General features: G+C 39.8%; 1 protein-coding gene across 1 annotated transcript in view; it reads right to left on the minus strand.

Annotated features, from left to right (window-relative positions):
* Window positions 1-968: 968 nt before the first annotated feature.
* The window catches only part of CHSY3 (chondroitin sulfate synthase 3), a 93,931-nt gene continuing 80,501 nt past the window's right edge, over window positions 969-14,398 (minus strand). Inside the window, exon 3 of the mRNA XM_083464466.1 lies at window positions 969-5,597. Within this exon, the coding sequence (XP_083320592.1) occupies window positions 4,035-5,597 (1,563 nt within the window). The 3' untranslated portion in view covers window positions 969-4,034. The remainder of the gene's footprint in view (window positions 5,598-14,398) is intronic.

A 14,398-nucleotide genomic window follows, 5' to 3' on the forward strand; every position in this document is an offset into this window, starting at 1 on the left:
TCTTGAAATATGCCAAGGGTAGACATGATGGGGGTACACAGTCATTGGGAAAATGAAAGCATTAGGTTGAACAGGTTTAATATTTTTTTCTTCTTAAAACCTACTCACTGCTTTCATGGAGATGGGTAATGTGTAATTGGGCAGATAGTATTTTACAATACAACTCTTGAAGTAATGAGTTGTGGGTGTGCATGGGAGGGACTGAATTAATCCTACTCTTATATGCAGTCATTTGTCCTTGGCAATTGGGAATTTTACATAAAACAGGGTCCTAAGTCCCACATGACTGTTGATCTCAGGTGCAATATTCCAAACTGTTTCAAGAGAAGGGAAACCTTTGCACCATCATTAGGTCTCTCGTAAAACTTGTACCAAAAGCAAATGGCTAAAATCAACATGACTAGCTAGCACCAAAGTTTCTCTGCCAGATATACTGCTAATTAAACTACAATGAAAACTACTTTGAATTGAGAAGACAAAAATATCTCAGTTTTCATTTGCACTTCAAATTACACATTCCCCCCAGCCATAAATTAATAGAGAATTGTGTGAGAAATAATATATCATTTTATCTTCAAGATGTCTGGAGAAATTGGCTATTACTATCTATACTGTCAAAAAGACACGCTAGAAACATAAGCAATGATGCTTGAACAAGACACTAGATGAAAGGGGGGGAACTGTAAGATAATGTAGTTTTGAGACGTATGTTCACAACATAATGCTGTGTTGTATTTTCTAATTCTGGGTGTAACTCAGCAGGAATCAACCTGCAATTCAACAGGATCCTTTGGAATGGACAACAGCTGTAATTTTTTGGGCACAGCTCCTATTCACCCACTAGGACTTGGGCATGGCAAAACCCCAGTAGACTACAACCATTATGTCAATGTCATCTATAGAAGGTATCTGCTACCACAAAATAGCTACCACGATTTATCTGAGAACAGTTATTCCAAACACAATGCAATATTTTATAACAAACATTTATAATCCAGTTTGTAACAAAGAAATCCATCATATAAACAAATGAATTCGTCATACACTAAATAAATATCTCTAAATAGTAGGAACTAACATTTTAAAGTTTTTTTTCAACACAGGACCCGATCCGGCAAGTCCTTAATACACAGAACTCCCTCTGCAGTCACCCAGTTCAGTTCACGTTCTATGGCGCAATTTAGTCTGATCAAACAATGTAAATTTAGTCCAAAGGTGAGCACAAATATTTTAGCAGGTATATAAAGGAATAATTAAGACAGACTGCCAGGACTTATTTGCCATCAGCAATGAGCTTAGTTTTTCAAATGCTGTGCACAGTCAAATGACATATATATATATATAGTCAAATTGTAAATTATCTGGAGTTTCAAGCAAAGCTTGGCTTGGCTGGATAAATTAAAACAGAACAACATAAGAATGTGCAGATCCTGGAAAGTAAAGGTTTTGGCTTTGACATATGGTTACACATTTCAATTTGAAGAATTTAGTTCAGTAACTGGGGAACAACATATTTCAGAGACAAAGGACTGAGACTGTGAGTTCTTCTGCCTGTCAACATCCTGTCTAAATGCCAGAAAAATTAGTGATGCCTATTCTGACTTCATATAAGGCGATGGGAGTACTGTGATGGACACATCAATCGAATGTGTTGGCTTACCCAGATCTAGCTTTTGCATTAGTGAAGTTTTTGATAAACCTAAACTTTTATTATGCATGCAAGAAATTCTGAGAGTGTCATGTGCCAGAAGGATTTACACCTTAGGCTAAATATATGTCAGGGACAAACCCCTAGATGATAGTTATTTCATGACAGCTCCAACCTGGTTTCGAGGAAGTGCGCAAGCAATGCAGGGAGCAACATGTAGCAACACTCAACCACAAGAGGAGAGAAACTGCTAGTGCTTGGTGGAAGGTATGCCTTGCTTGTTTTTGAACTGGTATGGATTGCTAGCCATGAAATACGTACATGCGCAAATGACTGTGAAATGTGATTGTTCAGATCTGCAGGGAGATTCTGAGAGATGAAGGGCAGGAACAGTAAATCTTAATTTAAGAACAGCATCATAGGTTCCCAACACCAAGAAGAATGGAAGATTAAATATGGCAGAAAAAGGCTTTGGGAACCTAGTAATAATATTCAGGGGACAATGCTGCTCTGACTTAAATATTCTAATCAATTCACAATATTTTTCTAGTTCTTACATCTATGTGATGTCTCTCCAGTTACAATTCATGCTGGTTTAAGGGTATCTAGATCAGGCATAGGCAAACTCGGCCCTCCAGATGTTTTGGGACTACAACTCCCATCATCCCTAGCTAACAGGACCAGTAGTCAGGGACGATGGGAATTGTAGTCTCAAAACATCTGGAGGGCCAAGTTTGCCTATGCCTGATCTAGATACATGATTGCTAGGTATGACTTTGTCATTTTTTAAAGGAGTTTTCAGGATACACTCTTTAATGCCCATTCCCCTTTCATTTCCTTACAAGCCTTATGAGCCCATTCAACTGTGGCATTTGATGATTTGTGATTCATTGGAAACTTATGGAAATAGGATCAAAGGTTATTATAACCGAGAGAGATACATATGATGCATTTGAACACGTATTGTAAGGGGGGATGCTTCCTTAAAACATCCATAAATATTATATGCTCAGATTCCCTGTTGTTTGCATTATATTACATATGCATCTTGATATTATTTTTTTTACATTTCTTGGATATGTCCTCTGGATTCTTAGAACAGTTTTGTTACAAAATATTCTACCTCTCTGTCATAAATGCAATTTAAAAGAATTTGGGCAAGAAATTGTTTGAAATGGCTATTCCTTTGCTTTTACAAAATAATAATAATAATAATACTAATACAAAAAACAGACCTAACATTTTGGTATCTAATTGATTTTCCATTCAGTATTCCATCAATATACCTTGACATTTCTGTATTCTTCAGAGAGAGGTCTTAACACATTCCATTTCCTATAAATCTTCACTAATATAAATATATTGGCAAGAACTTTGACCAGCAATAGTCATTTCATACTTAAATAATTACATTTCCTTTTAAGTTTAACAAGGATTGGTTCAGAATATCAATATTAATGCACAATTATAAAAAGACAATATTAAGTACCCTTTTATTTCCCTTTGTATCAAGTGCAGTCTTATGAAAGGAACAAAATATAAAATTATTTATATATTAGAGGCTCATTCTAAACAGAGACAAAGCAACATATTCTTGTCTTTGACAAAAAAATATGGTGTGTCTGTACTTTTATTATAAATAACCACATTGTGTCATGATTTCTTCTTGCCAGCAAATGAAGGACATTGGTTCAGGAACCTTCTCAGCATATGTAAATATTTGACTAAGTCATGCTTCCTTGAGAAAACACAGTCCAATTGCATTCAGAGTAGACGGTAATAAGGAGATCATTCGCGTACGACATTTAAGGTTCTTGGTAGCCAGTACCAGTTGCACTAGGAAAGAAAACCCTCAGTTTGTATGTGGTTTTTCCTCTTTTTTAAAAAAATAGAGATACAGTCAGTTATTTGTTTACTTTAAAAATTATAAAGATGAAGAATAATACTGTTTATTTTAGTTCTCATATAAATTATAAAACTCAAGTTTGGCAGAGTCTCTTTCCCAGAGGAAGCATAAAGCACTTTTGTGGTATCTTCACCATAAAATATTTGTATCACATTAAGTTTGACAGACATGATGAAGATTGATATGGAATCCTACAGCCCAAAGAGAACATTCTTCTGATGCAGCTCCACGTGACGGATGTGCTCCGTGGGATTATTTGATTGCCATGATTTCACTCAGTTTATTGATCAAAGGGAGTAGAAAGAGACCACACTGAATCAGTTCAGTAGGAATCTGTAATGTCCCCGACAGCAGACTCTGTTCGTTTGAGGTCAAAAACATATCCTTTGGAAGACAAAAATGGAGTTGTAAGAATGCAACAAACAAAAAGAAAGAAGGAATGAGGTAAAATCCCCTAGGATGGCAGAGCGAGTGAGAATGTCAGGAGAGTGTTCGGTTATACCTGACACCTAAATGTTTTTCTAGCCATATTTCAGCTAGTTGCATGGCAGAGGCAAATGTACTTGCTTTGGACCCCAAACACATCTTGTATTGTTTAGGATCTAGGTTGGGATCACAATGAACTGGATGAAATACATGTACAACTCCCACTTCTTGGCTCCTAAACGCCTTAAGTCCCGAATTTATTACTTTAGTAAAGAGGTCTACATCCTCAAGTCCCCAGCCTTGAATAGAGGTATCAAATCCACCAGCATTCACAAGGTCACTTTTGTAAATGCAGGTAATCCCAAACCCATAGTCCCTCCAAAACCCAGTTTTCTTTGTGAAAACAAAGTTGCTGTCCGCTGGAGGGTTGCCCCCATGTGTTACTTTGGGGTCATACTGACTGAAAATAATGGGATAATAAACCTGTTGTCCTTGAATGGTGTTAGCTCTACACCGCTGGAGAAAATCGGGGGTAAATATCAGGTCAACATCGCAAAATAGCAGCAAAGTGTCATTGTCAAACTTAGAGGAGGCCATTTCAAGACCCAAACCTCTAGAGAAAACTCCCGACATTGGAATGACGGTCATGTCTGCCATAGGATACTTCTTTTGATATTCATTGATCAGCTCTGTGTGTTTGCTGGAATCCTGACCAGAATCAGAGTTAAAGAGAATGACTGCCAGCCTTACGTTCTGCTTGGAAATAAGGCAGGTCTTTTCAAAATTCTCCATAAATCTTAGGAATATATCGTATCTCCCTGTGAGAGGGACAAGAATGTGAATCTTCTTGTCACTGCTTCCCCCTATTTCTTTGGTGCCTTGGAATGATGAAAAATTTTTCAGAGAATTAGAAAGGAAGGAGAAAGACTGCATGTCGCTGTTCACGTTTTCTACCAGGCTTCTTACATCCAGCTCTTCTTCCTCTTTGAAAAATGGTTTACTAAATAATTGTTGAAGGTATGCATGGCGCCGAACTGGAACGGTGACTTTTCTTCCTTTGTGCCTCTTATACAAAAGAAGTAAATCCAGAATGTATTCCACACCATGCAAAGGGTCAACCCTACGATACCCATACTGTATTTCATTGAAGTCAATCAGCCTTCCTCTAGATTTAGAGTTCTCATTGATCATTTCCATTACCTGCATTACAGTATCATCTAATGCTGCCCGCAGGATGCTATTAATACTCTGTCTAGGTGGCTGATTCTCAGCCATTGAGTAAAGCAGCTTTCCAGTCAAAAATTCCCATTCAATGACTTCATTCCTGTCACGTGGCTGAAAGCGGTTGAAAGATGGCATCATTCCAAGAAGCTGATCATCTTTGCTGATTTCATCGTTACTGAGCTTGCTCATGAGGGCACTTTCCCGGTGAAGCTGGATGGTACGATAACGCAATTCTGAAATTTTACGGGCCAATATGTAATTGTGAAGCCTATACTGATAGGCTGGCCTTTTATTTGGATGAAGTGTAATGGCTGTGTGAATTTTGCTGTTGTGAAGATCTTGTATATAACCCTTCCGGTTGTGTTCATAGTTTTCATGGAACAACTGCTGCATCTAGAAAACAAAAATAATAACTATTATTAGGTGTGTTTCTTCCAGCTATGACATATCAGGAAAAACAATGACTCACTTATATTAACTTATTTTTTCCTAAATAATACGCTATACTGCAAGCTTGCTTTTCACCATTGAATTATTATTATTTTTTAAAAAAAGGTTTTTCCAACTATAGTATTTCTCTTCACTCACTCATGTAAGGAAAAGAAATTCTATCTATTTTACAGGAAAATTACTCTATTTTAGAGTATAAATGTGTATATTGGGGAGAAGGGTAAGGAAAGAAGAGGGAACGGGAGGACCAGCTAATCAGTTCTTCTAATCTTAAAATGTGAAAACACTATTTCAAGTACATTTTTGTAAGCATCCAAGTCTCATATTTTTAGTGACCTATTATTGCTACTACAGTTGGGTGACCGTATGTACATTTCTGCTCCTACTTGTTATCAATTAATCAAAGTTTTAAAGGAAGTACAAAGTATAAAAAAATATAAAATCAAAGCCTCAGAAGAACAAATGTGTCAAGTTAGGAGCCAACAATCAGAGTGAGTCTAAGACGTATTACATTCAGACATATTGCCACTTGTTTAGTAATGAATTTATTAGAACCCTTCTACTCAACAGGGTCTCATCTCCAAGGATCAAGCAAGAAACTGCCTCTTAAGGGGATAAATTGTGTCCTCTGACCCCTCTATAGAATCTACAACAGAAAAACACGAGAGACTGTTTCAAGCTCTGAATGAATGAAAGAACACCATCTGTCCTTGGAAGGAAGTTTCGCAAATCTGTCGTCCACGATCTTGGAGGATAAAATGTTAAAATGTGCCAGCCAAACTACTCTTCTGCACTTGGCTATTGTTAAAAAATATAGATATGGTGTACATTTGTTTGAAGTAGATTAAGTATGGCACAGTGAGGGTGGTGTACGTGGCCCAGGGGTCAGCAAACTTTTTCAGCAGGGGGCCAGTCCACTGTCCCTCAGATCTTGTGGTGGGCGGGACTATATTTTTTTTGGGGGGGGGGAATGAACAAATTCCTATGCCCCACAAATAACCCAGAGATGCATTTTAAATAAAAGGGCACATTCTACTCATGTAAAAATATGCTGATTCCCGGACCATCCGCAGATCGGATTTAGAAGGTGACTGGGCCGGATCCGGCCCCCGGGCCTTAGTTTGCCTACCCATGATTGTGGCCCCTTAAGCTGATGCATTAGCCCTTGCGCATTTGTTATCTTTTATTCTGCGTAACAATAGATTTGGTTTGCACTAGGTCCAAGGACAGCAGAAAACCAACATTTATTAACATTTGTTTGTTTCTTTTCCGCCCTTCACCCTAAGGTCCCAGGGTGGGTTACAACATTAAAGCACAATATTAAAAACAGTTTAAAACAAGTTAAAATCAGAAAAGCAAGGCGGGTCCTAAAAATGTTCACCTCAAGGGTCAAAAGCCAAAGTTAATAATAATATAATAATAATATATTATTTATACCCTGCCCATCTGGCTGAGTTTCCCCAGCCACTCTGGGAGGCTTTCAATCAAGTGTTAAGAGGTGCATCTTCAACATTCACCAGAAGCTGTAAAATGAAGGCGCCAGACACACCTCTATAGAGAGTCCCACAGCTTAGGGGGCACCACATAGAATGCCCTTCTCCCAGGCCATCCCCGCCAAGCCTCTGAGGATGAAGGAACTATCATGAAGGCCCTCTCTGCCTTCTTAGCACCCAAGTGTGTGTAGCAAAGAAGGCAGTCTTTCAGATACTTGGAGCCTGAGTCATTTAGGGCTTTAAAGATTAATGTGAACACATCAAATTGGACTTGGGGGGGAACTGGCAACCCGTGCTGCTGAAATCTTTCCCCACAACTCTGTTCTCCATGTGGATACAAAAGACTCAAGCAACAATGCCAGAGACAGAGGAGCAGATTCAGAGACCATAATGAATGGAGGATATTTATGCTAAGCTACTGAATGCATTCAGTCCACTTTGAAATTAAGAGCAGCGCTGGCAACAAATGTAGGTATAACTATTATAGCTCAAAGAAGAGCAAAAGAAAATTGAAGTCCAAGGAACCAGACGGAGGCTCCATATAAAACCTGGTTCACAACTTTTGCCGTGCATACCCCAGGGCCGCTAGAGCAATTGCACCTCCTTTTGCGCAGAAAAAAAATTAAGCAATGCTCTAGTGCACCACTATAGCCTTTCCTAGCTTGCCTGGAACAATGCATTTGGTAGAGTCATGAAATCAGATCCCAAGGTACTTGGAAGAATCAACTTGTTCTGAATTATGGCCAGTCGTGGCCCAAGAATATTTGGCCCCCATTTCAGAAAACACCATAACCTTTGTTTCCTTATACTTAATAGTTAGGCATTCTTTCCTACAGTAGTCTGCAAATCCAGTAAGCAATCATCAAGAGGTTGTGGCTGCTTGTTTATTACAACAATAAATATTTATTAGCTGCTGATTCAGTAGGACCATACCATCTAGCGTTATCTATTCAACTGCTAAAATGATGTTGTCACTTTCTGGAAAAAGTTCATAATACTTTTTCAAGTACAGTGGTACCTCTGGTTAAGAACTTAATTCGTTCCTGAAGTCTGTTCTTAACCTGAAACTGTTCTTAACCTGAGGTGCCACTTTAGCTAATGGGGCCTCCCGCTGCCACCGCACAATTTCTGTTCTCATCCTGAAAAAAGTTCTTAACCCGAGGAACTATTTCTGGGTTAGCGGAGTCTGTAACCTGAAGCGTCTGTAACCCAAGGTACCACTGTATGGCAATTCACACTGTTGTACTTTCTGTTTTTAGTGAGTAAAAAGACTCACATAGTATAGCAGCCTCGCAGGGAGAAGCTAACAAGATATGCCAGAAGAAACAGTGCAATCCAGAAGGAAGTTAAGGAAGGCGAACCTAAACATGGCATTAATTGTGTTAATAAAATTCATGTGCATGCTTTTTGTTATGTAAATAGCAGCTCTGTGGACCCTTGGCACTGTAGAAGGTTTGAGTTAGCCTGCTGGCTCTCTCCCTTCCATGGTCCTGAAAGAAAAATCGCCTCTCTGAAGCTATTGTTTGCATTTCAAAGGAAGCTCCCATTGGTGCCAAAGGAGGCTTCTCTTCTAGTGCAAACAATAGCTTTCCTGAGGTGATTAATGTTAAATCTGTTGCAGTGAGAGGCAGAGTTAAACTGCATCTCTTAAGACCCACCCTGTCCCAAGACTGCTCAGGCTTTTCCAGCTCTGCTACATACACTACAAAAAGCATGGGCATTCATCATCATTATCATCATCAATACTCGCTTGTGGATCATTCCTACTATTTATACAATTGTGCAGTTCTTGATGAATTAATAAGTTGGACCCCACCAAAAAATGTGGAGCATGTATATGCAAAGTTGTGTGTGCATATCAGGAATGAGAGTGGCTCAGTGGGAGAGCATGAGACTCTTCATCTCAGCGTCGTGGGTTTGAGTTCCACATTGGGCAAAATATACCTGTATTGCAGCGAGTTGGACTAGATGATCCTCATGGTCTCCTCCAACTATGATTCTATAGCATCTTCAATGCTTTCCCTTCTTAGGTGAGAATGTACAGTTCTAGGAAATTTATTTGCTTGTGGAGGGATACCAGAGAGCCACATCTTCAAAGTATCGCCTCCTCGGTGTTTTCTCTCTCCTTCTCCACACGTGCAAGTACAAACATGTGCAGATTATTTTGGATATGGTTTTACCCCTTTGGTGTGTGTTTTTTAAAAAATGTACTTCTGAAAAGTTCTGAGTTCTTCTGAACTTGCCAACAGCACCGCCACCACCCCATTTGTGTGATGTCCTTTTGTCTACATAAGTATCAGCACTCGAGACTGAACATCAGAAATAAAGGGAATGACAGCTGTTTTTTCTCCGTTTTGATTACACTTCCCGGCTTTCAGACTACAGTTAAAGCAACTCAGTATTTCTATGGATTACATTCCCATCTTCTCAAATGGGAAATCCTTTTAGCTCTGGGAGAAAACATTATTACAAAACAGGGCCTCATAAGAAGAAAAAAAACACAACGTTTTGAAAGCATTATTAAAAAGAGGACATTTCAAAAACATTTATGCAAACATGCAGAGGCCTGGTACAATGGATTTTATAAGTCTTTGTCCTCCTTTTAAACCATTAGAAACTTTGTTGAAGTACAGAATACACAATTATGCTGGGCCCTTAGGCAATACTGCACCACTACAAATCCAATTCTGGCCTATTGATTTCAGTCAAAAAATGGAATACAATCAAAGGCAACGTAGAAGGCTCCTACAGAGTGCAAGATTTTCTGCTTTTGACTTGTAGTGACCCTTTTACTTCAGTTTAAGTCACATATTTCATTCTAGTAATACATAACAATTTATGTGATTATCTGTAATTAGCAATGATTCATAGTATTTTTCCTGCAAGTATATGACTTCTGAGTCCAGTAGAGGATTCCATTGTAAATGGAGCAGGATATTTCAATTTTAAGGTCACAATGCACAATCCATTCTTTGTCCCCCCCTACAACAGGTCAGAGAAGGTGTAGTCCATAATCTAATAAACATTTTCTGCAGAATTCATTACCAGTATATAAAAACAAAATAAAAACAGAATCAAACTAAAAGCCAGTTCCCTTGTATAAAATATGTTAATCATTAAGTCAAATAACCTAGTTTCCCCCCAGTGTTTGATGCTGAAGTTTAGCAAATCCAAACCACTGTTTAAGTATTAGATTTAAAAAGCAGTCTGTGGTTTGCAGCTGGAACAGCAATGGCAGAAACTGCACAGACAACTCAGAAGACACACACTCTTTGTAGGCTGCTGCGGTTTATGGTTTCTAGCTATATAATATTCCTGAATGCATATTGCTAACTTGTACAATTACGTATTAGCAATATACATCTACTTCAGACAAAGCCTGAATGCTAAAGTGAAGCTCCACTTCAGTTTGGTATTTGGACCTCCTCCAAAGCAAACTGGGTTGTCCCTGAAGCAAGGGGAGGGCACTTTGGAGCTTCCTAAGAGCAGCAACTGCTCTGAAGTCCTGCATCAAGGCTTTATAAGCTGCCTTGATTTATGCATTTTTCAGTGGGGGCTGGCGCCCATTGGGTCTGATCGGGCAGAAGACATAAAGGCCAACACTTGATTGCACCAGACCCAATGACTCATTCTAGTAATTGTCCCCATCCTCCTCCCTGTTGAGTTCTACAAGGGCATCACTGAGACCAAGGAGGTGTAAGTTGACTTTCTGGACTAAATAGAAGAAGCAGCTCTTCTTTGCAGACACAGATAGCCTGGCCACAGTTACCCAGCATAGGAGCCAACTCCTAGGGGCTCAAATAAAATATTTGAGGAGGCTGGCTCCCCACAAAGTTGGTGGCCATTGCCATTCAAATGGTGTGTGTGCACTGCATCATGCGATCAATTATGTGGTATGGGGCTTACCTGGGCACCCACAATATCTTATTCGACTTGGCACTCCTGTTACCCAGACTCTGGTAACCTCTAAGGAGGACTACTGCAAAGTGTTGTACACTGGACTGCCTTTCAAGACTGTTCAAAAACTGCATCTGGTACAACAGAGAGAGCCAGTGTGGTGTAGTGGTTAAGAGCGGTAGTCTCGTAATCTGGAGAACCGGGTTCGAGTCTCCGCTCCTCCACATGCAGCTGCTGGGTGACCTTGGGCCAGTCACACTTCTTTGAAGTCTCTCAGCCCCACTCACCTCACAGAGTGTTTGTTGTGGGGGAGGAAGGGAAAGGAGAATGTTAGCCGCTTTGAGACTCCTTAAAGGGAGTGAAAGGCGGGATATCAAATCCAAACTCTTCTTCTTCTTCTTCTTCAACACAGACACTAACTCAGACTGGTCGTTGTGAATACCTCTTGTCAGTGCTTAACAGTTCCAATAGCTCCTGATCCATTTCTAAGCAAAATTCAATGAGCTCTATTGTGGAGCTGTCCTTTAGACTGGCCAGGAAGCTGCAGCAAGTGCAAAATTTTCAACTTGCTCGCTGGAGCAGCTGATCGCCACCATGTTACACCACTGCTGAAAGAACTGTACTGGCTATCAATTACCCAGCTGCATGCTTAACAGATAAATGCAAGGGTTTGGGGCTTAGCTTTAAAGCCCTACATAGTTTATGTAAGATCTGGGTGCTTGAAGGATTTTCTGTGTCTATGACTTCTGTGTCTGTGTCTTTAGATGACCCCCCCCCTCAATCTGAGGAGGATGGGAGGCAGCTGAACAGATGACATTCACCAATGGATCCCCCCCCCCTCCCGAAGGCTTGCCTGGCAACTCATTTTACTAGCTTTTCAATTCCAGGCAGACCTTCTCCTTTCGCAGGCTTTTTATACATCTACTGAGTTTTAAGACAAATAATATTTTGAATATTATTTTAGTGTTGTTTTTGCTTTTGCATTGTAAACTTCTTTAGATAATGTTAACTGAATGGCAATATATAGACTCCATTCTGGTGGCTCCATCTCAGCCACCAAAGGCCAAAGGGTTTCAGATTACACAGAGACATCCATTGTTCACTAATTTGGGCAGATGTGTACTGCATGCACTTGCCTGTTCAAGGGCTTTGTGCGCACACGTGCACACTCTCACACACACATGCAAGTCAGTGCATCAGGCTGTTAACCAGAAGGTTGGTGGTTCAAGCATGCCCACCCAGGGACAGCTGTGGGCAGAATTCATGCATTGCAGAGAGTTGAACTAGATCAGAGGTTCCCAACATATTTGGCCTACCCTACCGCCCCCTTTTCAGAAAAAATATATATTACCCAGCGCCCCCCTGGAAATTTACCTTCTTTAAATTACCACTAAGACTTTAACTCTATGTTACAACAGTAGGTGTTATTACACAACAGATGAAACATGTGCAATACTTCTTCAAAACTGATTAAGTGGACTAGATAAAAACCCATGGGGAGAGGGGACTGGAGTGACTTCAATACAGTGGTACCTCGGGTTAAGTACTTAATTCATTCTGGAGGTCCGTTCTTAACCTGAAATTGTTCTTAACCTGAAGCACCACTTTAGCTAATGGGGCCTCCTGCTGCCGCTGCGCCACCAGAGCACAATTTCTGTTCTTGTCCTGAAGCAAAGTTCTTAACCTGAAGCACTATTTCTGGGTTAGCGGAGTCTGTAACCTGAAGCGTATGTAACCTGAATGGTATGTAACCCGAGGTACCACTGTAATAACAGCAGGGGACTAAAAGGGAAACTAGAACCATGCTAAAAGTTGTTAGAACACTGTCAATGATATCAAACTTTCTTTGGGAAGCTCACCCAGGACTACAAACCAAAACTGTTTAACATATAGCATGGCTTCTATAACAAGATTTATCTTAGCTCAGAATTAATTTTCTTGCATACAGACACATGTTCACACACAGAGGAGCAGCCAGTTCACAAATGAGGAACCGAACATCCTGCCTTCTCTTTCTTCCATTGTTAGCACATAAAAAAATTAAATTAAGATTTTAGCCCTTATGGTGTAATCAAGGAGATTAAGTACAGCTTCCTCCCAGCTGATTTTATTAACATTAAAGTTTTATGATAAATTATGAACATCCCTAGAGCTAAACATCCAATTAAAATAGCATAAGCATGGCAGGATGTCTATTACAATGTTTTCCTTAGAAGAAATTTTAATTATATTGCCATTATACTTTTCCAGTGCCATAGTTATGTTTTGTTAGGGGATGAGATGAAAATACAGCATTAATTAGCATAAATGTATTCTTAAAACCTTATAGAGAATCAGTCTTAACCAAAAAAAGAGTAAAATCCAAGCTGGAATTACATGCTTCACAGAGACTGAAAATACCACATTTACAATTCCTCTTCCATCTTAATAGAGAATTAACAGGATGTTATGGATTGTCGCACTGTAAGGGTTATGAATTAGTTGCTACCGCTAATGAACAAAAGAAAACCCACAGACAATACTACATGATATATTAAGAACAGCTCATACGCACCCCACACCTCTTCTGTTTTACAGCTCAGCATATGCCAAAATTATAGGAGTGTTGCTATAACTTACCCTTGACACAAAGCTGATCTTAATGCAAGGCTGACCCTACTGTGGATGCCACTATCCTGAAAGTGATCTCTCCAACGTCAACTATCATCAGCATATGAGTGACAACCAGTTCCAAATCTTCTGATGACCTTCATCCACTGGCTTCAAATAAATATGCTGAAAACTTAGCGGGGTAGAATGGATCCCCAAGGACGTCCCCTAACATAAATGCCATGGGAGAAAAGTAAAGCCCATTAATACTACTTTGTAGAGTGGCTTTCCTGGTAGGAATGGAACGAATGAAAAATGGTGATTCCAATCTCCATCCCAGAGAGCCTATCCAGAAGGGTACCATGGCCGATAGTATTCAATACCACCAAGAAATCCAACAGAATCAATTCAGCTGCATTCACCCAGCTTCTCTGGGTAGAGGTCATCGATTACGGCAACTAAGGTAGATTCAGTTCCCAATATGAGTGAGATTTCAAAGTGCAACAAATATAGGTATTTCAGTGGTGCCTCGCAAGATGAAAAGAATCCGTTCTGTGATTCTCTTCGTCTAGCGGTTTTTTCGTCTTGAGAAGCAAGCCCATTGATGGATTAGCGGATTAGTGCTATTAGCGGTTTTTAGCGGCTTATCTGCTGATTGGATCAGCTGATAAGTGGATTAGTGGCTTAGAAAAGGGGGGGGGGAACCCGCAGGAACTCACAAGACATTTCTGTCTTGCGAAGCAAGCCCATAGGAGATTCGTTTTG

The sequence above is a fragment of the Podarcis liolepis genome (genome assembly GCF_965112155.1).
Source record: "Podarcis liolepis genome assembly, chromosome: 11".
Taxonomy (NCBI): Eukaryota; Metazoa; Chordata; class Lepidosauria; order Squamata; family Lacertidae; genus Podarcis; species Podarcis liolepis.